This window comes from Melanotaenia boesemani, chromosome 14 (assembly GCF_017639745.1).
Source record: "Melanotaenia boesemani isolate fMelBoe1 chromosome 14, fMelBoe1.pri, whole genome shotgun sequence".
Classification (NCBI taxonomy): Eukaryota; Metazoa; Chordata; class Actinopteri; order Atheriniformes; family Melanotaeniidae; genus Melanotaenia; species Melanotaenia boesemani.
Genome location: NC_055695.1, coordinates 513,887 through 536,414, shown reverse-complemented (window position 1 = coordinate 536,414; position 22,528 = coordinate 513,887). Strand labels below are relative to the sequence as shown.

Genomic DNA, 22,528 nt, shown 5'->3' with positions numbered 1-22,528 from the left:
TCCAGTCTGTAGCAGCTTTTAATCCCAGTATAAACCAGTCTGCAACAGCTTTTAATCCCAGTATAAACCAGTCTGTAGCAGCTTTTAATCCCAGTATAAACCAGTCTGCAACAGCTTTTAATCCCAGTATAAACCAGTCTGCAGCAGCTTTTAATCCCAGTATAAACCAGTCTGCAGCAGCTTTTAATCCCAGTATAAACCAGTCTGTAGCAGCTTTTAATCCCAGTATAAACCAGTCTGCAACAGCTTTTAATCCCAGTATAAACCAGTCTGCAGCAGCTTTTAATCCCAGTATAAACCAGTCTGCAGCAGCTTTTAATCCCAGTATAAACCAGTCTGTAGCAGCTTTTAATCCCAGTATAAACCAGTCTGCAACAGCTTTTAATCCCAGTATAAACCAGTCTGCAGCAGCTTTTAATCCCAGTACAAACCAGTCTGCAACAGCTTTTAATCCCAGTATAAACCAGTCTGCAACAGCTTTTAATCCCAGTATAAACCAGTCTGCAACAGCTTTTAATCCCAGTATAAACCAGTCTGCAACAGCTTTTAATCCCAGTAGAAACCAGTCTGTAGCAGCTTTTAATCCCAGTATAAACCAGTCTGTAGCAGCTTTTAATCCCAGTATAAACCAGTCTGTAGCAGCTTTTAATCCCAGTATAAACCAGTCTGCAACAGCTTTTAATCCCAGTATAAACCAGTCTGCAACAGCTTTTAATCCCAGTAGAAACCAGTCTGTAGCAGTTTTTAATCCCAGTATAAACCAGTCTGTAGCAGCTGTCAGATTGGGAGGTAAAATGATGTAAAATGAATGTATGAATAGATAAAGCAGCATAAAGGTCGACCAGAAGAAGAAAGCAGAATTTATTACTAACAGAACTTTGTAGAAATAACACACAGATCAACAGTGACCAAACCTTTTCTCATCTCATCGTTCTCTCAAGTCTTGGCTTTCAGGAGAAAAAATATTGTTATTGAAACAAACACACAACAGAAACTATTTCCATGTTTCCACTTTTTCCTCATTTCCAGTTATTCCTGCTACTATTTACCTGCTATCCTCACTAAACCAACTCCAGCTCAGCTGCTTTGTGGCGCCACCGTGCATCAGAAACGTCTTCTTGGCTTTATTCCAGCCATAGAGGAGCATTATTTTTCTTCTTTTCACACACACATAGAACTTTCTGCTCACTGGTTGATCTTTAGCTGCTCCTGATTGGACGTTACCGTCAATCTAAGCTCTCTGATTGGTGGAAAGTCTGACAGGAAGTGGCTTCATCATCATGTCCAGGTCTAAATAGAGGTCTCTTAGCAACATGTGTGTAATAATGTATTAAATCAAAGAAAAGCAGAATGTTCTGATAACATCTTAGTTTTCAAATATACACTAAATTCGTTCCTCTACGATGACCAATGTCAGAATTACATTTTAAACTTAAAGGAGCAATTAGACGTCAGTCAGTTTAACATTTTATCCCGATAAGCTGGTACGTTGAGGAAAGGAGGCGTGGTCTCTGTCTTCTACAAACTTCCTGTTAACTGGCTAACAACAAGCAGCTGGTACAGCTTCTCATTTTGCTGCATCATCAAGGACAGCCGTGTCCATCATCATCTCACCAGTATCACCATCAGTAAACAAAAATGCTGGAATTAAATTCACTGCCATCATCTGATCTTTACAATCAATCAAAATTCAGTGTTTTGATTTTATCTGCTGGGATCAGATTGTGATATCAGACTGTTATGATCAGGATTTAGTGTTGGCATATCATGATAAGCCGATGAAGAGTGATGATGAAGAACTGAAATCTGTACATGATGTCACCACAGGATGGAGTGGATGAGAGGGGAAGAGGTGCTGCCCTGCAGACTAAACTCAGGGCAGAGCTCGCCCAAGGCATTAGCAAACTAAGCGAGTCCCGAGTCCCCGTCATAGAAAAAGACTGGATTTTATACAGTGTTTGGGTCGACTTTCCTGTAAAACAATCTGTGCAACGTAGACCAGTTTCAGTACACGGTATTACATCCTAGTGGAGGAGTTTACAGACTTCAGTCAAAATGAAGAGCCAACAAAGTGGTTAACTAGTTTCCTCTCAGTGTGTCTGGTCAGCTTCTGTTTTCTCCAACACACTCAGTGATCCACACCCAGACATCACTCTGATATTAAAAAGGTGGTACTGAACTGGTACCGAGATGGTGCCGAGGTGGTACGGAGGTGGTCGAGGTGGTACGGAGGTGGTCGAGGTGGTGCAGAGGTGGTACCGGGGTGGTGCGGAGGTGGTACCGAGGTGGTCGAGGTGGTACGGAGGTGGTGCGGAGGTGGTGCGGAGGTGGTACCGAGGTGGTCGAGGTGGTACGGAGGTGGTGCGGAGGTGGTACCGGGGTGGTGCGGAGGTGGTACGGAGGTGGTGCGGAGGTGGTACCGGGGTGGTGCGGAGGTGGTACCGAGGTGGTACCGAGGTGGTGCAAAACTAGTACCTAGTTAGTGCTGTGACTGTTTAGGGCCCATAAAGGCTTTTGGCCGGCCCTGCTCAGGAGAACGTTTTACAGACTGATACAAATCTGTATGTCTGCGCACAGGTGAGTGCATGGAGGATGCTCCTGTAACATACCGGGAGAGAAGAGGAAGAGGAGCAGAGAGATGGATGAAGGTCTGAAGAAGGAAAGTGAAACGTAAAAGAAAAAAATGACAAGAAGAGACGGAGATATGACAGAACAGTCTGCAGAAATAAACTGAACTGACCGATTGCAGCTGCTACTGCACACACGCTCACACACACTCAAACACACTCTCACACACTAACGCTTTGTGTGCTGCTTTAATAGGATATTGATCGACAGAGAGAGATTCGATTGGCCTGCCAGTGAATTGTGTAATGCTGCACAACGCCAAGGTCACCCGCTGTGTGTGTTCAATAACCCCCGAGCCCCCAACTCCGACCACATCTCATCTTCTGGAAAGATATAGGCTTCAGCCCCCCCCCATAGACCTTCGAGTGTGTTCGGTCCACAACCAGAACCCAGAACCAGAATCTGTCTTTGTTCTATCAGGTGAGTCCAGCTTGGTTGTCAGAGCAGAGCCGTCAGCGCTGACACCAACATCCCTGCACAGGTTCTTCCTAGAACCGACAGCAGGATGAAGTAAAAACTTATTTATTCCCTTTCACCATCATCATTCTATCTTCCTTACAGTTATCACATTAAACCCTTAGTGGTCAGTTTTCAAAAAGGATTTTTAGAAAAAATAAATATCGACATGTATGTAGCTATCGATATGTCCAGGTGTTTTACCAGCTGCAGCCTGCATGCACATGGTGGACTCTCCTGCACCGGAATCCATAAGTGAGTCTTCCAGAGCTGCATCGCAGCAAATCTGCTGACCAACACAGTGCACACACACAGGAGGAACAGCGTGTGTGTGTGTGCTGGTGAATACATCTGTGTCTGAATGTGTGTCAACATATCGTAGCTGCAAAACAAGTTCGTGTTGCAGCTCACACATTTCTCCATGTTGATCATGTTACAAATATTAAATGTGGATGAAGCTGGAAACTTGATCTGAGTATCACACACACGCCCACGTGCACACATTGCTGAGTGAAGCGTCATCAGCCTGTTTTTATGGTTAAACTGGGCCGGATCCACCAGGTGCTGCCGCGTCAGGTGATCTTCAGCCATAACGCTCTTATTGGTTCTGGAAAATCAAAGCATTATTTTTTAACTTTTAAGACAATTAAACTCTTTTGTGGTTCTTTTTTGCTCCGGAACACCAGATACCAAGAATTTGCGTCTATCAGAGTTCAGTTTCAGGGACGTCAGGAAAATATCAGCCAGGGAAAAAAGGAGCCAATTCAGATACTGGAATAGATCTGGAGAGAATTATGGGGGAGCTGAGGGGAGCTCGGCTCCCCTGAAAAGCAGAGAAGCTCCCCTAAATACATTTGGCTGATACTTTAAGAGGAAGCCCTAAAAATGGTCCCCTTTCAGGTTACATTTAATTTTTCCACAAGGTTCTGGATGTTTTTATTTAGGAATAGCATTCATTTGTCGGCGTTGTGGTAATTCATTTGTATAACTGAATTAATGAAATCAGTACCACGGACAGCAGCGCTGTTTGTTTTTGCTGCAACGGATGGAAAATATGATGCAGATTTTGTTTACTAATGTTTATCCTGAATATTTATGTCTAATCACTGCGGCATAAATACTTTTTCTTCATACGAATAATTTCATACTGTCATTACATCCGGTGGTTTTAGGACGTTTACATTCCCTGCATGACATATAATCATGAGCCCCATAGCAGGCAGAGTATGAAGGGGGGGTTGTCAGAGTCTACATGCGGCTCTGTGACGGCACGCCACTGTCAGGTGTGATACTCTTATATTTTCTGTCATAATGACAAACAGCTGATGTGTTGCCATGGTAACTGGTTCTGAGTCACGGATCTCTCCACCATCCTGAGGACAAGCAGGTTGGGAATTCTGTCTAGTTTTCCAGAAGCATTCACACCTTGAGCTTTTCTTTATGACCCGTGTAAAATCCACTTATCACTGATTCATGTTTAAAAGGTGTAAATAATACACGGTGAATCAGTAAAAATGAAGAAACTACATTCAAACTTAAAGTTTATTGATGGTTCGCTCCTTGATGCTCAACAGGACAAAACAACTTCATGAATCTGACAAAGATTCAAATGACTTAACAGCCGTTTCTACACTGAAACGACAAACAATAAAGTCCCAAATCCTCCCGTTTCCTTAGCTAGGTCCATATGAACTGGTTTATATGAACACAGTTTCATAAACTGGACTGATGTGATGGATTTGTTTTAACTGGACTACAACAAACTGGATTGAATTGGACTGTCTGTAACAATGACATTGTTAATTAGAGCTGTATAGATAAAGCTGAATTGAACTAAACTCAACACGACTGACTGGAACCTTCCTGGATATGATCTAATATTGCAGATATTCATGAATGTCCACCACAGCTGTTGTTGTTTCCTGTTAGAACAACTTTTACTGAATTCCCACCAACAGCAGTGCAGACTCTACTGCCCCTTCTGGTGACTCTACACAGCGCAGTTAATTCACTCCAGACCAGTTCATTCAAACCCATGTAAGTGAGTCAGATCCATGTAAATCAGTCAGATTCACATTTACAAGACAGAGTCATGGCAAAGAATAAAATTCATGTAAACAATTCAGATTCACAGAAACAAGTCAGATTCATTGAAACGAGTCAGATTCACTGAAACGAGTCAGATTCATTGAAACGAGTCAGATTCATTGAAACGAGTCAGATTCATTGAAATGAGTCAGATTCATTGAAACGAGTCAGATTCATTGAAATGAGTCAGATTCATTGAAATGAGTCAGATTCATTGAAACGAGTCAGATTCACTGAAACGAGTCAGATTCATTGAAACAAGTCAGGTTCATTGAAACGAGTCAGATTCATTGAAACGAGTCAGATTCATTGAAATGAGTCAGGTTCATTGAAACGAGTCAGATTCATTGAAACGAGTCAGATTCATTGAAACGAGTCAGAGTCATTTAAACGAGTCGAATTCATGAAAACAATTCAGATTCGTGGAAAAGTGTCAGATCCATGTAAATAATTCAGATTTACAAAGGATTCAGATTCACGTGAGCTAGACGGGACTGCTTCCTGCTTTGATTTTACCTCAACCTTATCAGAAATAAATATTTATAAACATTGTGTATAAAGTTATCTGAAGATGAATCAAACTTTACAGCTTCGTCCAACACAGGTGTTCCTTGCAGGTGAATCCTGCTCGGTGGTGTCACATTTACAGTCACTGTGCTGACAGGCACTTTACATCTCCTATTGTTAGCGGTGGGCGATCGACAGACTCATATAGATCCACTGCTCTCTCTCTCTCCTCCATGTCGGCACTTTTAAAGGTCACGCTCTTCCCTCGCTCTCTCTTGTCCTCCCTTGTCAGTGTGTCGGACATCCATCTCAGCGCTCTCTCTGCTTAGTGATGTTCCTCGTTATGAAATGAGCTCGGAGCAAGGCAGCTGATTGGCTGCTGCTGACACGTCAATAATCACAAAGTTGATAAGTTTTCTCATCGTCTCAGACCATCATTCCAGTAATTAACTCACATCTTTAGAACCTTCTGACAGGTCCACCCAGTTTCCATTTATAAATAACAGACTTTTCCAAACTCAAATCTGTAACTAATGAAGGAATTTTAAGTTGTTCCTCTGTTCTCAAGATAGGTCCAGTCCAGGGAGAGGAGGAGATTTCTGCTTGTTTCACCAGGTCATAAATCTGTACGTTAGATTTCAGTAAACAGGATGAGGGCAGTGAAAATCTTAAGACATCTAAGCTGCAAGACGCACAAGAACGGTCATGAGACGTGTACAATGTGAGTCATGTGACATGTAGGAAGCGAGTCATTTGACGCATAGAAAACGAGTCGTGTGACACATCGGTAGCGAGTCATATGATGCGTAGAAAGTGAGTCATGTGACACGCAGAAAGTGAGTCATGTGACATATTGGTAGCAAGTCGTAAAAAGTATGGAACGAGTCATGTGACACATAAGTAGCGAGTCATGTGACATATAGGAAAAAAGTCATGTAATGTGTAGGAAGCAAGTCTTGATGCATAGGAAGCGAGTCATGTGACACACTGGTAGCGAGTCGGAACACGTATGAAACGAGTCTTGTGACACGTAGGTAGTGAGTTATGTGACGCGTAGATAGCGAGTCATGTGACACATAAGTAGCGAGTCATGTGACATGTAAGAAGTGAGTCATGTGACATGTAGGAAGTGAGTCATGTAATGTGTAGGAAGCAAGTCATGATGCACAGGAAGCGAGTCATGAGACTCATAGAAAGCAAGTCATGTGACATGTCAGTAGTGAGTCATAACACGTATGAAACGAGTCATGTGACACATTGGTAGCGAGTCATGTGATGTGTAGAAAGCGAGTCATATGACACGTAGAAAGCGAGTCGTGTGAGATATCGGTAGCGAGTCGTAAAACGTATGAAATGAGTCATGTGACACCAAAGTAGCGAGTCATGTGACATGTAGGAAAAAGTCATGTAATGTGTAGGAAGCAAGTCGTGATGCATAGGAAGCGAGTCATGTGACACATCGGTAGCGAGTCGTGACACTTATGAAACGAGTCTTGTGACACATAGGTAGTGAGTCATGTGATGCATAGAAAGTGAGTCATGTGACATGTAGGAAGTGAGTCATGTAATGTGTAGGAAGCAAGTCGTGATGCATAGGAAGAGAGTCATGTGACACATCGGTGGTGAGTCGTGACACATATGAAACGAGTCTTGTGACGCGTAGAAAGTGGGTCATGTGTCACGTTGGTAGAGAGTCGTAACACGTAAGAAACAAGTCATGTGACACATAAGTAGTGAGTCATGTGACATGTAGGAAGTGAGTCATGTAATGTGTAGGAAGCAAGTTGTGATGCATAGGAAGTGAGTCATGTGACGCGTAGAAAGCGAGTCATGTGACAAGTAGAAAGCGAGTCATGTGACACATCGGTAGCGAGTCACAACGCATATGAAACAAGTCATGTGACACATAGGTAGTGAGTCATGTGATGCGTAGAATGCGAGTCATGTGACACTTAGGCTGCGAGTCATGTGATGCGTAGAAAGTGAGTCATGTGACATATATGTAGTGAGTCCTGTGACGCATAGAAAGCGAGTTATGTGACACCTAGGTAGCGAGTCATGTAACGCGTAGAAAGTGAGTCATGTAACACGTAGGATGCAAGTCGTGATGCACAGGAAGTGAGTCATGTGCCAAGTATGAAACGAGTCATTTGACACGTAGAAAGCGAGTCATGTGATGCGTAGGAAGCGAGTCATGTGAAGCGTAGAAAGCGAGTCATGTGACACATCAGTAGCGAGTCGTGACACGTATGAAACGAGTCATGTGACATGTAGGAAGCGAGTTGTAGGGACTGAGATCTGATTACAGGACATCACACGTGAACTTCTGGATGTTTAAATGGAAACTGAAGTGGTTGATGGTTCAATTCCACACATAAAATGTGTTTTGCAGCAAACTTTTAAAAAGTCAAAGTGAAATTTATGCATTAGTTCAAGAAGGAAAAGTTTCTCCAGCCAATGAAGTGTCTGTTTGGAGGAAGGAAAGAAGGAAGGAAGGAGGACAGGAAAAGTAGACTTACTCTGAGAGACTCGTACAAGCTCGGCCACGGTGAAAACTCCAGGTGTGACGAAGCTGTCCTGGAAACCCAGATGACCTGATGAAAAGGAGGAAAGTTAGAAGATCCGGCAAGTTGGATCAACGGAACATCCTGGAGTTCACATCTGATCCTAAAGACACAAAATCATCAGTCACTAATTCAGAGGTCAGAGTTAAGTTCCTCTGGAACTGGTCTGGTACTAGAACTGAACTGGCACTGGTCTGGAATCAGTAGTGGACCATACTGGAAATGTGGTGAAAACTTTGATTTTTAGATAATCAGAACCAAGTCAAAGCTGAAGACATGAGCACTGGATCAGGACTCTGGATCAGGTTTCTGGAATTGGATTTTGGGATTTTTTTTCCAGGGATTTAGGTCTTACAGAAGTTAAAATTCTGGATTTGTTTGGTAAAGGTACTAGCCAATCAAATTATCTGACCAATCATGTGTTAGTTGATGTCAATGACTATTGGGTGGCCCCGCCCCCTGTTCAGGAATGTATGTGTGTGTGCGTGCCTCACCGTTCTCTGGCTGCTCCTTTATGTCTGATTCGCTGGCCTGGCTGGGGCTTTCTGTTTGGCCGGCTTCTGGAGGGAAAAGAGATAAAGAAGAATGAGGATGAGCAACGCCCCCCCCCCCCCCCCCCACACACACACAAACATGAGTCAGCCCCATACACATTACTGCTCAGTTTACTGGCAGCTGGGAATTCTGTAAACCAAAAACATCAGACTCAGTTTTTCACTATGAGAAACGTTCATATCCCAGCAGACAGGAAGTGTTCTGATTACGGGGTTTAATTCCTTACATAGACCTGATCAGATCCAAAACCATGCAGGACCACACGTAACCACACAGAACCAAGCAGGACCAAAGAGAACCACGTGGAACCACATGTGGTGAAGCCTGATCATAAAATGTAGGTATAAAATTTTCTACATGTTGTAGATGTTCTGTGTTCTACGTAGTCTACGTGTTCTACATGTTCTATGTTATATGTACTACATGTTATGTGTTATACATATTCTACATTGTAAATGTTTATTCAGACGTTTTTTATACTAAGAAGTTATTTTAAACAATAAAATTATTTCATTATTAGCAGAAGGAGAATAAAAAGAAGAAGAATGAGAAAAACAAGAAGGGGGAGGGGAAAAGGAGGAGGAGAAGGAGAAAAAGAAGAAATAGAAGGAGAATGCGAACAAGAAGATTGAGGAGTAGAAGAAGGAGAAGGAGGAGAAGGAGAAGAATGAGAAGGCGAAGATGAAGAATGAGGAGAAAGAGAATAAGAAGAAGAAGGAGAAGTAGAAAAAGAAGAATGAGCAGAAGAAGAAGAAGCATAAGAAGCAATAGAAAAGAAGAAGAAGAAGAAGAAGAAGAAACAGAAGAAGAATAAGGAGAAGGAGAAGAAGAAGAATGAGAAGAAGAATGAGAAGGAGAAGGAGAAAGAGAAAACAAAGAAGAAGGAGAAGGCGAAGAAAAAGAACAAGGAGAAAGTGAAGAAGAAGAACAATAATAAGGAAAAGAGAAGAAAACAAAGAAGGAGAAGACGAAGAAGAAGAAGAAGAAGAAGAAGAAGAAGAAGAAGAAGAAGAAGAAGAAGAAGACAAAGGAGATCTGAAAAAAATGTCATGAAATGGGTGAAAAACAGCTGACAGGAAGCTGGACCCGTTACTGTTGGGTTCTGGTTCAGTTCTGGTTTCTGCTGTAATCAGATTACAGAACAGAGATGTTAAAGCTGGACCAGATCAGACTAATGAGCTCAGAAACTGTGATGTATTGATCAGGACTCTGCCTGCAGCATCGGGACCATGTCTGCAGAGGACGGGCGGATGTCCACAGCGTCTCTGTCCTCATGTGTCTTGCCAATGGATGTGTGTTTGAGGGCACTTTCACACACTGCCCCCCCTTCCTGCTTACCAGGTTAATTGAATATGGTAATGAGGTGTGGGAGCAGGACGGTCTGCATGGTTGGAGTAGTAGGAGGTGTCAGCGTGGTCCAGTCAGAGTCCAGACCTCATCATGACTTCAGTCACCACCATGACGAAGATTAACACAATCAGCTGATCAGATATCAGCTGATTCTTCAGACTGAATCTTTCCAGCTTTTCCAGTTGTGGTTAGTTCAGGGACATCTAACTCTGCAGGATCTCTGTACGCCCACATATCAGCATCATACAGACCAGTGTTAATGACTGGCGGCGAGGGGTGAGAGACATGCCAAACACACAGAGCACACACAGAGAGAGAGAAAGGCTTCCTGGATGGAGGAACCAGGCCAGTCCTCCAGATTGATCCGGTTAAGCTTTTAAACAACCGGTACAAAACAAAGAAGAAGAACCATAGCAACAGCCGGTACAAAACAAAGAAGAAGACCCATAGCAACAACCGGTACAAAACAAAGAAGAAGAACCATAGCAACAGCCGGTACAAAACAAAGAAGAAGAACCATAGCAACAGCCGGTACAAAACAAAGAAGAAGACCCATAGCAACAACCGGTACAAAACGAAGAAGAAGAACCATAGCAACAACCGGTACAAAACGAAGAAGAAGAACCATAGCAACAGCCGGTACAAAACAAAGAAGAAGACCCATAGCAACAACCGGTACAAAACGAAGAAGAAGACCCATAGCAACAACCGGTACAAAACAAAGAAGAAGAACCATAGCAACAACCGGTACAAAACAAAGAAGAAGAACCATAGAAACAACCGGTACAAAACGAAGAAGAAGAACCATAGCAACAACCGGTACAAAACGAAGAAGAAGAACCATAGCAACAACCGGTACAAAACAAAGAAGAAGAACCATAGCAACAACCGGTACAAAACGAAGAAGAAGAACCATAGCAACAACCGGTACAAAACGAAGAAGAAGAACCATAGCAACAACCGGTACAAAACGAAGAAGAAGAACCATAGCAACAACCGGTACAAAACGAAGAAGAAGAACCATAGCAACAACCGGTACAAAACGAAGAAGAAGAACCATAGCAACAACCGGTACAAAACGAAGAAGAAGAACCATAGCAACAACCGGTACAAAACGAAGAAGAAGAACCATAGCAACAACCGGTACAAAACAAAGAAGAAGAACCATAGCAACAACCGGAAAACACAAGTGCATGGAAGTGGATATACAGGAGGGAATGATGGTGGTCTTGGGACTATTGTTAACAGAAAAAGCCAGAACCTAGAAAAATACCAGACTGGAACGGCGTGAACACGGACTTTATTTACTTCCTTGTTCCCCAGCCAGCGCGCTCTCTGCTTGGCTACATTCCGTATCATGTCACCATCTACGCAGTCACATGCACGAATCGCTGGCGTTCCTCAGAAATTGGCTCTGAAATACTAAACATGTTCTATATTCCCTCTTGTCGGCTATGACCCCTGTTGGGGCAGTTTATCAGGACAATTCGGCTCGTAACCTCAGACCAAATGATGATTGGACAGTGAAATCTCACGATGATCGGGCCTTTGCCGTCCAAGGTTGAGAAGAGGCAAAATCTGGACAAACCAGCCCAAAAAATGTTATGTGTACCAGGCTTTAGCCAGGACCAGGACGAGGACTGAACCAAAACCAGAACCAGGAACAGAACCAGAACCAAGGCCAGAGCCACAGCCAGTCTAACAACAACAATCCATCTATCCATCCACCAGGATCCGCCAGGACGGATCGGGATCTACCAGGATCCACCAGGAATTGATTGGGATCCACAAACACATGATTAGTGTTGATAAACAACAGCTGATAAATAAATCAAACATCTTTAGAAACGTATTGATGATTAAAGATGCTTCTAGAGCAGCAGGTCTGATGTGCACTTAAAGACTGTGTGCATGTGTGTGTGTGTGCGCATGTGTGTTTGGGGGTAGCGCGTGTGGTCAGTGGTTACAGCTTGGGTGTGTTGTGGTGGGCGGGGTCAGATTTATGAATGAATGTATTGATCGGAGCTCTGCCTCACTCACCATAATTAAGCCACACTAAAGGATCACACACACACTTGTAGACATCTCTCACAATTTCTTGTCATCCTTCTCTCCATTCATTTCCTTTCTTTCCTTCCTTTGTATCCTTCCCTACTCCACCACTCTCCCTCCATCTCTCTCTTCTCTCTGAGCTCTTCTTTCCTTTCTTTCCCTCTTTTCTCTCCTCGTCTGCAGGCTGATCAATACTGATAAATTATTGATTCCTCAGAGCTGCTGAATATTGAGTCGAGGTCTGACGGCTGTGGTCCAATCAGATCTCTTCTCTAAAGTATCACATCACCCACCTGACCGCAGACGAGAGGAAAACCAGCACAGAATGAAAGAGGGAAGGAATGAAGGTGTGAATGAATGAGTGAATGAATGAATGTCTCTGATTGGTCGTTCTCGGGGAAACTTCGTTATTTCCATTTCTCTTTCTTTCTTTGGGGGAGCGAGCATAGATGTCTGGCTCAGATAAGACAAATATTCACGTGCACATGCAAGCACACACGCACACATGCACACAGACTGTAGCGCTTCGTGTGTTGTGGTTTCACCATAATCTGCCACAGACTGCTGCCATTAAGCAGTGTGTGTGCATGTACGTGCACGTGGGTGCGCAGTCCGTCCGTCCCTCCGCTGTGTGCATTCTTCAGATTGCAGCAGAAAGAAGAGAAGCAAGCAAAAGTATTCATTTCACACACACACACACACACACACACACACACACACACACACACACACACACAGACCAGGATTCTGGAAGGAGCCTGATGCCAGTTTCAGCGTTGCCATGGTGACAGCATCAGGTTTCCAAGGACCATGAGTCCACATATAACTACTAAATGGTAAATGGACTTGTACTTATACAGCACTTTTCCAGTCAGCTTGACCACTTTACACTACTTATCACATTCACCCATTCACACACACATTCACACTCCGATAGGCACATCGGGAGGCAACGTGGGGTTAAGTGTCTTGCCCAAGGACACTTTGGCATGTAGTCAGTGGAAGCCTGGAATTGATCCGCCTACCTTCCGGTCGAAACGACTGCTCTTCCTCCTAAACTGCAGCCGCCTAAATCGGCGAAAGTTAGAAACTTTCAGCTTCTTTTCTGTTTATTTTCTGTTTCATCTTCTGACGCGGCTGCTTTCCAGCTTCACCTGGTTCACACAGTACCTTCACGGGTTTGGACCAGAACCACAACCAGAATCTGAACCAGAACCAGAAAAATTGACCATAAATTCATTTAAATAAAAACAAATTAAAATTGATGAAAAACTCTAAAACTGAAATAACTGGAATTCCTTAAATTAAGGAGGAATTTGGATTTAATGTAATGCTCAGTTCAGACCGGGCTCAGGTTAGACCGGCTCAGTTCAGACTGGCTCAGGTTAGACCGGCTCAGTATACCAGTATAAATCAGTCTGTAGAAGCTGGAGCTTTTAATCCCAGTCAGTAATGTTCAGCCTCAGGTGTCGTATTATGAGGCTAAAATGATGTAAAATTAATGTATCGATAGATTTAGCTGCATGAAGGACGTTACCGTCAATCTAAGCTCTCTGATTGGTGGAAAGTCTGACAGGAAGTGGCTTCATCATCATGTCCAGGTCTAAATAGAGGTCTCTTAGCAACATAGTAGTGATAGTGATGTTTTTATGATGAAATGTGATAAATAATGCTGTTATCATGGATCATTGTGGATTTACCAGATAGAGTCTCTGAATAAAACTACATTTAGTGGCTGGATTGTAAACCTCCTGGACAGGATAGAAATGCTGGAAAACTTCCGTAGATCAGCTAAAGGGTAGCTATCCATCACATTTACCCCACAAAGATACACAGCACCGCTCCTGGTGGAGGAGGTGGAGCTCAGGTTTTAGCAGCAGGGCTCCCAGAATGCTTTGCTGCAGACGATGTTCAGGATTAATTCATTTTCTGCTTTTTGTTTTATGTCAACCCCCCTCAAATGGCAAGAAGAGAAATAAATGTTTAAACCCCCCCACACACCACCTCTCTCCTCCTCCCCCCTCCAAACAAATAAATGAGCAATCTCATCCCGGCTGAGTGGCGTGGAACCACATCAAACACGATGTTAATCCTCTCTGGAAGCAGAACGTCCTCTTTACTATTAATAGAGCTGCGAGCAGGAAGAACGTTCCACATTTATTCCTCTTTTGTGTCGACGTATTAAAGACGGCGAGGCTGATGAATTACAATCAGACATCCTGAATCCTCCTCCACCCTCATCATCACACCTCCATCTGCTCAGACAGCTGATCCTTCCCATCATGCACTGCTGCAGTTCTTCACAGCTGCAAACACCAGCGGGTCAGCGATCCTGTTCATGATCCGGTTCATATTCCAGTTCATGATCCTGCACAGTGATGCCGTTCATGATCCAGTGTATGATCCATTTAATGATCTGTTTCAAGACCCAGTTCATGAACCAGTTTATGAACCAGTTTAAGATCTGGTTCACGGAACCGGTTGACGAGCCGATACACTGACGTTTGTTTATTTCTACTGTTCCAGCTTTATTTATGAGTCAAACAGCAGCTGGAAGTCAGAGCTGGCCAGATGTTTTCATGGGTTTTACTAGGGCTGGGCGATATGGCCTAAAAATAAAATCTCCGATTTTTTAAAACCAAATCCGATTTCCGATTTTAATCGATTTTTTTTCCTATGCTTTTACAAAACATAAATAAACTTATTAAAAACATTCATTTGTTTATATAGATGAATGTTAGCAAAAATAAAGCATATAATGTCATAGCTCTTCCACCATATAAACGACTTCATATCTTACATTGAAATATGCGACACAATGTATCCGTGATCTCTTTCCATCTGGATCATTATCATACAGGATCCACTGCAGAAATAATTCCCCTTATGAAGGTTGTCTCCTAACTAGTGTTTGTGGGTTAAGTTGATTTCTGCATCTCATAGAGAGCAGCATTTCTCACTGCAGTTATACGTACAGCTAAATCCCAGGCGTGAGTAAAGGGTCACTTTACTGAAAATCTGTCAGACAAACACCGTTCTGGTGTGGAGGGAGGGCTAAGTCTGCTGCTAACTAACTATGGAAAAAAATCCAGATTTTCAAAAAAATTAATCTCCAGAAATCGAAAATTCGATTTATCGATTTTATCAATTAATCGCCCAGCCCTAGGTTTTACAAAGAAACCTTCTATAGCATTTTTAGAATGTGGTTTCCAGAAACAAGTCTACAAAGTCCAGGTAGAGGTCCTGGTCCAGGTAGAGGTCCTAGTCCAGGTAGAGGTGCTAGTCCAGGTAGAGGTCCTGGTCCAGGTAGAGGTCCTGTGGCCTTTCATCTGCTTTCTCTGAGTTAATCTGTAGGATCTATTTATTCTGCACAATGGAGCAGATTTAGCTTCACTTCTTCTATTATTGTGTTCTGTTGTCATCATAAGACATAAATAAAATTTAAAGACCCAGAAACAGGGCTGATGTGGTTTTACATGTTTACAGTGATGGAAGTTAATTAATGCAGAATAATCAAATGATTTCTCTGATCTATAACAGTGAGTCCATATGTGGCATTGACGGAAGAGGAGGAGGACAACAAGGCAAAGAGGAGAGGGGAAAGTTGACAGATGCCCCAAAGTGTTTGTTGGCCTCCAGAGTTTTCTGAGGAAATGCTTCACAGACAGACGGAGGGCTGAGTGGAGGTCGGAGGTCAGCGTAGGAGGGCGGAGCCCAAACTGAATGCAATAATGATCACAGAGTAACGCTGATACCAAGGAAGAGGAGGTCAGCTACTTCCTCTTCTTCCCAGTTCAGATGTGCTGTGGTGAAGAGGAGACTTCACTCTCTTAAATAAGAGTTCATAGAACAAACTAATTAGAAAGAGGAAGACAGTGAGGAAGATGATGAAGATGAGGAGGAGCTTCTACAGTGTGACTCCAATCCCATTTTCCAGCAGCAGAAGAAGAAGAAAATCAATGGTAATGGCTTTGAAGCAGGACGAGCTTCAGCTGGAATTAAAGGAAGCAAACAGAAAATTGAAGAAGACCACGACACACACATACACATACACACACATACACACACACACACACACCCACACACTGTTAATGCTGCTTCTCCACAATGCACTGGGCTCATCTCAATTCTGCTAACAAGAAACTTCCCACAATGCACAGCTTTCCTCCAATCCTGCATCACCAGGAAGAGACAGAAAAAATAAAAAGGAGGAGGAAGAGGAGGTTGCAAGTGGTAACAGACGAAGGGGCAGCTACACATCTGCTGTGCACATGCAACCCTATCCAACACACACGTGCACTGTGATTACATCATGGCCGACACGATGGAAGAACCCGTAAAGGAGGGGAGTAGAACTCAATGACCTGTGCAGCCGGAGCTCCTTAAGTCGGCTATCAGCTGTGATGAAGCTGATTCTCTGAGCTCCTTATCTCAGCTCTTACTGTGTGCTTGTTAACACTGCTGCTTGTGTGCATCAGCTCGTTAGGCCCCTCCCTAACGAGTCAGCCCAACGTTGGTGGAGTCAAACAGGAAACTGTGAAACTTTGATTCACAGATCACTTCCTGTTGCTTCTCACATTAAACTGAAAAAGAAGAAGAACTCTGCTGCAGGAAGGCTGATGGAGGCACCTCTAACACGACGCACCAACTTTGACACGACTCGCTGCCTCTGACAGGACTCGGTGCCTCTGACAGGACTCGCCGCCTCTGACAGGACTCACCGCCTCTGACAGGACTCGCCGCCTCTGACACAACTCGCTGCCTCTGACAGGACTCACTGCTTCTGACACAACTCGCTGCCTCTGACAGGACTCGCGGCCTCTGACAGGACTCGGTGCCTCTGACACAACTCGCTGCCTCTGACAGGACTCGCGGCCTCTGACAGGACTCGCGGCCTCTGACACGACTCACTGCCTCTGACAGGGCTCACCGCCTCTTACAGGACTCACGGCCTCTGACAGGGCTCACCGCCTCTTACAGGACTCACAGCCTCTGACACGACTCGCTGCCTTTGACACAATGCGCTGCCTCTGACAAGACTTGCTGACTCTGACAAGACTCGCTGCCTCTGACACAATGCGCTGCCTCTGACACGACTCGCTGCCTTTGACACGATGCGCTGCCTCTGACATGACTCGCTGACTCTGACAAGACTTGCTGACTCTGACAAGACTCGCTGCCTCTGACACGACTCGCTGCCTCTGACACGACTCGCTGCCTTTGACACGATGCGCTGCCTCTGACATGACTCGCTGACTCTGACAAGACTTGCTGACTCTGACAAGACTCGCTGCCTCTGACACGACTCGCTGACTCTGACAAGACTCGCTGCCTCTGACACGATGCGCTGCCTCTGACACGACTCGCTGCCTCTGACACGATGCGCTGCCCCTGATGCTCCGACACGACTTGCAGCCTCTGACACGACTCGCTACCTCTGACAAGACTCGCTGCCTCTGACACGATGCGCTGCCTCTGACACGACTCGCTGCCTTTGACACGATGCGCTGCCTCTGACACAACTCGCTACCTCTGACAAGACTCGCTGACTCTGACAAGACTCGCTGCCTTTGACACGACTCAGTGCCGCTAATGACCCACAAAAACACAATAACAAACAACTGCTTCATGTCTGCATATTTGATGGAAACAGATGAACAAATTATAAATTTACAGATTTATATTTTGGGCCGTTTGGGTTGGGGGGGGTATGAGGGTCCCATCTGTACAGCAGGAGGGGGTGGAGGGATGCCTGTTAGCAGCAGTGGCACAGAAGAAGAATAAGGACAAAAACAGACAAACAAACAAACAAACAAAAAAAAAAACAAACAAAAGATTCAACCACAGAGAAGAAGAACTGAACCAGGACTCTGCTGAAACCAGTTTTCTGTCCAACTGGAGGCGTCAGAGTGGGAGGAGTCAAACGGAAAACCCTGTAACTGTTTAGGACATCCTCAACTGGAACTTTGGTCAAAAGAATTCTGAACTTTTCAGAAAATAATAAAGACGAAGACTACCACCAGTTATGGTGGCACACTGAGCAGATGTGTTTCTTGTGCTCGGTTGCTCTTCAATAAATCCTTCATAAACAACCCAGAACGAAGCCAAAATACAGGCATATTTGAAAACAGATACAGGAAAACTACTTTAAGAGAAGAAGGAGACCAAGAGTGGCGAGAATATTGGCCTGGAGTTATTTAAAGATCTGCCACCCTCCCCTGAGCCCTGCCCCGATGGCAGCTCCACAGACGCTGAACGAGAGATAAACATGGAGAATCCTCCTACAAAGGACTTTATGTGTGCCAGTATATCATTTAAAGAAAAGAAGAAGAAGAAGGCAAAGACGCCCCGCCCCCTCTTTTATGGAGAAATTGATAGCAGATATTTTGAAGATAACCGATTCTGGAGAGAGCTCACCGGATAACAGGAAGCCAAAATCCTGCTATGTCTCTGAGAACCATGATCATCAAGTGTTTGAACTACAAAGACAGAGAAAATATCCTGAGAGCTGCGCAGACACAGAAGGAGGTGAATAACAAGATATGGTTCCTTCCTGACCTTCCAACTGAGGTGTATAAACAGCAGGGGAGGTACGATAGCGTGAGGAAGCGGCTGCGTGAACACGGACTGGACAAGCATCAGATCCTATACCCCGCACAGCTTCTGCTGACCAGCGAGGACCACACCATCGTCTTCAACACACCAGCGGACATGGAGAAATATATCAAGAAGCTAAAGCCGGTAACAGATGACTAGTTTATAAACTAAACGCATCTTGATTGTAAACACTCACTTATATAGTTCTGAATATAAGGCACAACCGATATCCACTCTACATTTTTTGATAATATTGATATCCCCAAAATCATTTAGACAGACAACTTAGTACAGCTGAAATCGTAGAGGCTATAAATTCATTAAAAGGTGGTAAAACAGCAGGCCCTGATGGCTTTCCCATTGATTTATATAAATATATCAAAGACTGCCTTCCTCCTCCTAATTCAGGGTGTTTTCAACTTAAAAGTTCAATAAAAGAGCCATAGCCCCGAGACATCGGCGCTGAAACGTTGGCCTTCAGACATCGACCCCAAGACGTCTGCCCCGAGACGTTTTACTCCAAGACGTGATTTTGAGGAAAATCCCGTATAAAAGAGAGAATTTGTTTAACTTCAGCAGAACAAGCACTGATTTCAGTCAGGGTTGGTACAGTCAGTTAGGTGAGTTTACTGCTTGAGTTTCTGTCTTGGTTTCGGGTTATTGTTTACATTGCTGGTGTGGGGCTCTGTCGTTAGCACCTTCTCTCTTCAACCAGTTGAGGCCGTGACGCGGGTCACACCCACTGTGTACTGCTCAGGGCAAAGCAGATAGAGGCGGTGATTTTGAGGAAAATCCCGTATAAAAGAGAGAATTTGTTTAACTTCAGCAGAACAAGCACTGATTTCAGTCAGGGTTGGTACAGTCAGTTAGGTGAGTTTACTGCTTGAGTTTCTGTCTTGGTTTCGGGTTATTGTTTACATTGCTGGTGTGGGGCTCTGTCGTTAGCACCTTCTCTCTTCAACCAGTTGAGGCCGTGACGCGGGTCACACCCACTGTGTACTGCTCAGGGCAAAGCAGATAGAGGCGGTTTCAGCCGGGTGCAATCAAGCAAAGTGTGCTCAGCTGTGTCAGCTCCAGGTACTTTTCCACACATGGTGCGCTGAAGCGTCAGCGAGGCGTCAGCCTTTGTGTCAGCCCACGTCGGGCTAAGACCACAAAGGGTAAAGACCTGCGAGTCTACCTGCGCGAGTCCACCGAGAAAGGGCACAAGCTTAAACCTCCTCACAACTATATTAACGCACAATGTGCTTCAAACCCATCCCTGTCAGATATGGGTACAGACCAAGACGTGTCACCCATAGACACTGCAATCCGCAAAACCTGTCCTTTCCAATGGCATGCACATCAGTCACACCCTCTGTTACCTTTGGTCTCTGGAACTGTCAGTCCGCAGTTAACAAAACAGAATTTATCAGTTCATTGATAAATCTCTCTGACATTCAGGTCCTAGCCCTGACTGAAACCTGGATCCGTCCAGAAAACACAGCTACACCAGCTGCCCTTTCTGTCAATGCAGAATTTAGCCAAACACCTCGCTCAGCTGGACGAGGAGGTGGAACGGGCATTCTTATTTCTAAAAAGTGGAACTTAACTTCTGTCCGTCCTATGGCTAACTGCTCATCACTTGAGTATCACGCAGTAAAGGTCTCTACACCCATCACTGCATACATTCTGGTCATTTACCGCCCTCCGGGTGGCAGTATAGCTGAGTTTGTCTCTGAAATGGACATGATTCTCTCTGACATTCCTGATGATGGCACACCACTAATTGTCATGGGAGACATGAACATTCACATTGACAAACCACAGGCAACTGACTTTCTGGCTCTTATCTACTCTTTCAATCTCAAACGGGTTCAGACTCCTCCAACACACAAAGCTGGTAATACTCTTGACTTGGTGCTGACCAGAAACTGCTCCACAGCCGACCTGTCTGTCACCCCGCTGCACCTCTCTGACCACTTCCTGGTTAAATTCTCTGTCTTCCTTCCTCATGTCAATCAGGCGGCTCCAAAAATGGTGTCCTACCGCAGAAACTTAAGATCCCTCAGACCTACACAGCTGTCTGATGAGGTTTACTCTACCCTCCCTTCCCACTCAGACTTCTCCTTACTGTCTGTTAATGAGGCTACAGAAACACTCTGCTCCTCTCTCGCCTCCTCTCTGGACAAACTCTGTCCTCTGGTGTCAAAACCAGCCAGACAAAACCCTCCCAGTCCATGGCTCACAGAGGCTCTAAGGGATCACAGAGCTGGACTCAGGGCGGCAGAAAGAAAGTGGCGCAAATCAAAAGAACACACTGACTTGTCTGAGTACCAGCAAAAACTTGTAACTTTCACATCCAGCCTAAAGGCGGCCAAGATAACCTTTTATCAGAACAAGATCCGCAATGCTCCCAACACACGACATGTTCATGGTGTTTAACTCTCTTCTATCTCCACCACCTGCTCAGCCTCCCACTGTGCTGACTGCAGAAATGTTTGCTTCCTACTTCACTGAAAAGGTTGCTACCATCAGTAACCAATTCACTGAGCCTGACCAACTCAGCCTTACCAAACCAGCTACTGGTGCCTCACTATGCTCCTTCCGCTCTCTAAATGAGGACGAAGTCTCTAAACTTCTAGTCAGCTCAAAACCCACAACCTGTCCTCTTGATCCTGTTCCCTCTGACATCCTGCAGAGCATTTTACCTACAGTCAAACCTGCAGTAACTCATATTATCAACTCCTCTCTTAAATCCGGTGTCTTTCCTTCTGCCTTCAAGCAAGCTCGGGTTACCCCGCTGCTGAAGAAACCCACACTCAACCCAGCCCAGGTTGAAAACTACCGGCCGGTCTCACTGCTTCCATTCATGTCTAAATTACTAGAGCGTGCCGTCTTCAGTCAGGTCTCACAGTTCCTCCAGGACAACAACCTGTTAGATCCATATCAGTCTGGATATAGGCAAGGTCACTCTACTGAAACTGCTCTCCTGTCAGTTACTGATTCCCTACGGCTTGCCAGATCCACTGGTCAATCCTCAGTCCTTATACTGCTGGACCTGTCGGCTGCCTTTGACACTGTCAACCATCATATACTGTTCTCCAAACTCTTAGAGCTTGGCATCTCAGGATCTGTCCTCTCGTGGTTTACATCCTACCTCACAGGGAGATCATTCAAAGTATCTTGGCGAGGGGGCGTGTCCAGATCACATGGGCTAACAACAGGGGTACCTCAGGGCTCGGTGCTTGGCCCTCTTCTCTTTTCACTATACACCTCCTCACTCGGTGCAGTCATTAGCTCTCATGGTTTCTCCTACCACTGCTATGCAGATGACACTCAGCTTTTCCTTTCTTTCCCACCTGATGACACAACCGTCTCAATGCGAATATCAGCATGCCTTGCTGATATCTCTGCATGGATGAAGGATCGCCACCTTCAGCTAAATCTGTCCAAGACTGAGCTTATTGTCTTCCCAGCCAGTCCTTCTTTACCGCCACAGATAAGTGTGCAGCTTGACTCAATCACACTAGTGCCTACATCTTCTACCAGGAATCTTGGTGTCATGGTAGACAACCAGCTGACCTTTAAGGACCATGTTGCCTCGGTTTCCCGGTCTTGCCGATTTGCTCTCTACAACATCAGGAGGATCAGACCCTACCTGACTGAACACACGACCCAGCTCCTGGTCCAGGCTCTGGTCATTTCACGCATTGACTACTGCAACTCCTTACTGGCTGGCCTGCCTGCAT

At 44.7% G+C, this 22,528-nt stretch overlaps 1 protein-coding gene across 6 annotated transcripts in view; it reads right to left on the bottom strand.

The window, feature by feature from the left end:
- nfia (nuclear factor I/A) overlaps positions 1–22,528 on the bottom strand; it is a 158,539-nt gene that overhangs the window by 39,852 nt on the left and 96,159 nt on the right. For all 6 annotated transcript variants that reach the window (XM_042005890.1, XM_042005889.1, XM_042005893.1 and 3 more), the window contains exons 3-4: positions 8,738–8,803; positions 8,199–8,273 (exon numbers count right to left, since the gene is read on the bottom strand). In XM_042005890.1, the coding sequence (XP_041861824.1) occupies positions 8,199–8,273; positions 8,738–8,803 (141 nt within the window). The remainder of the gene's footprint in view (positions 1–8,198; positions 8,274–8,737; positions 8,804–22,528) is intronic.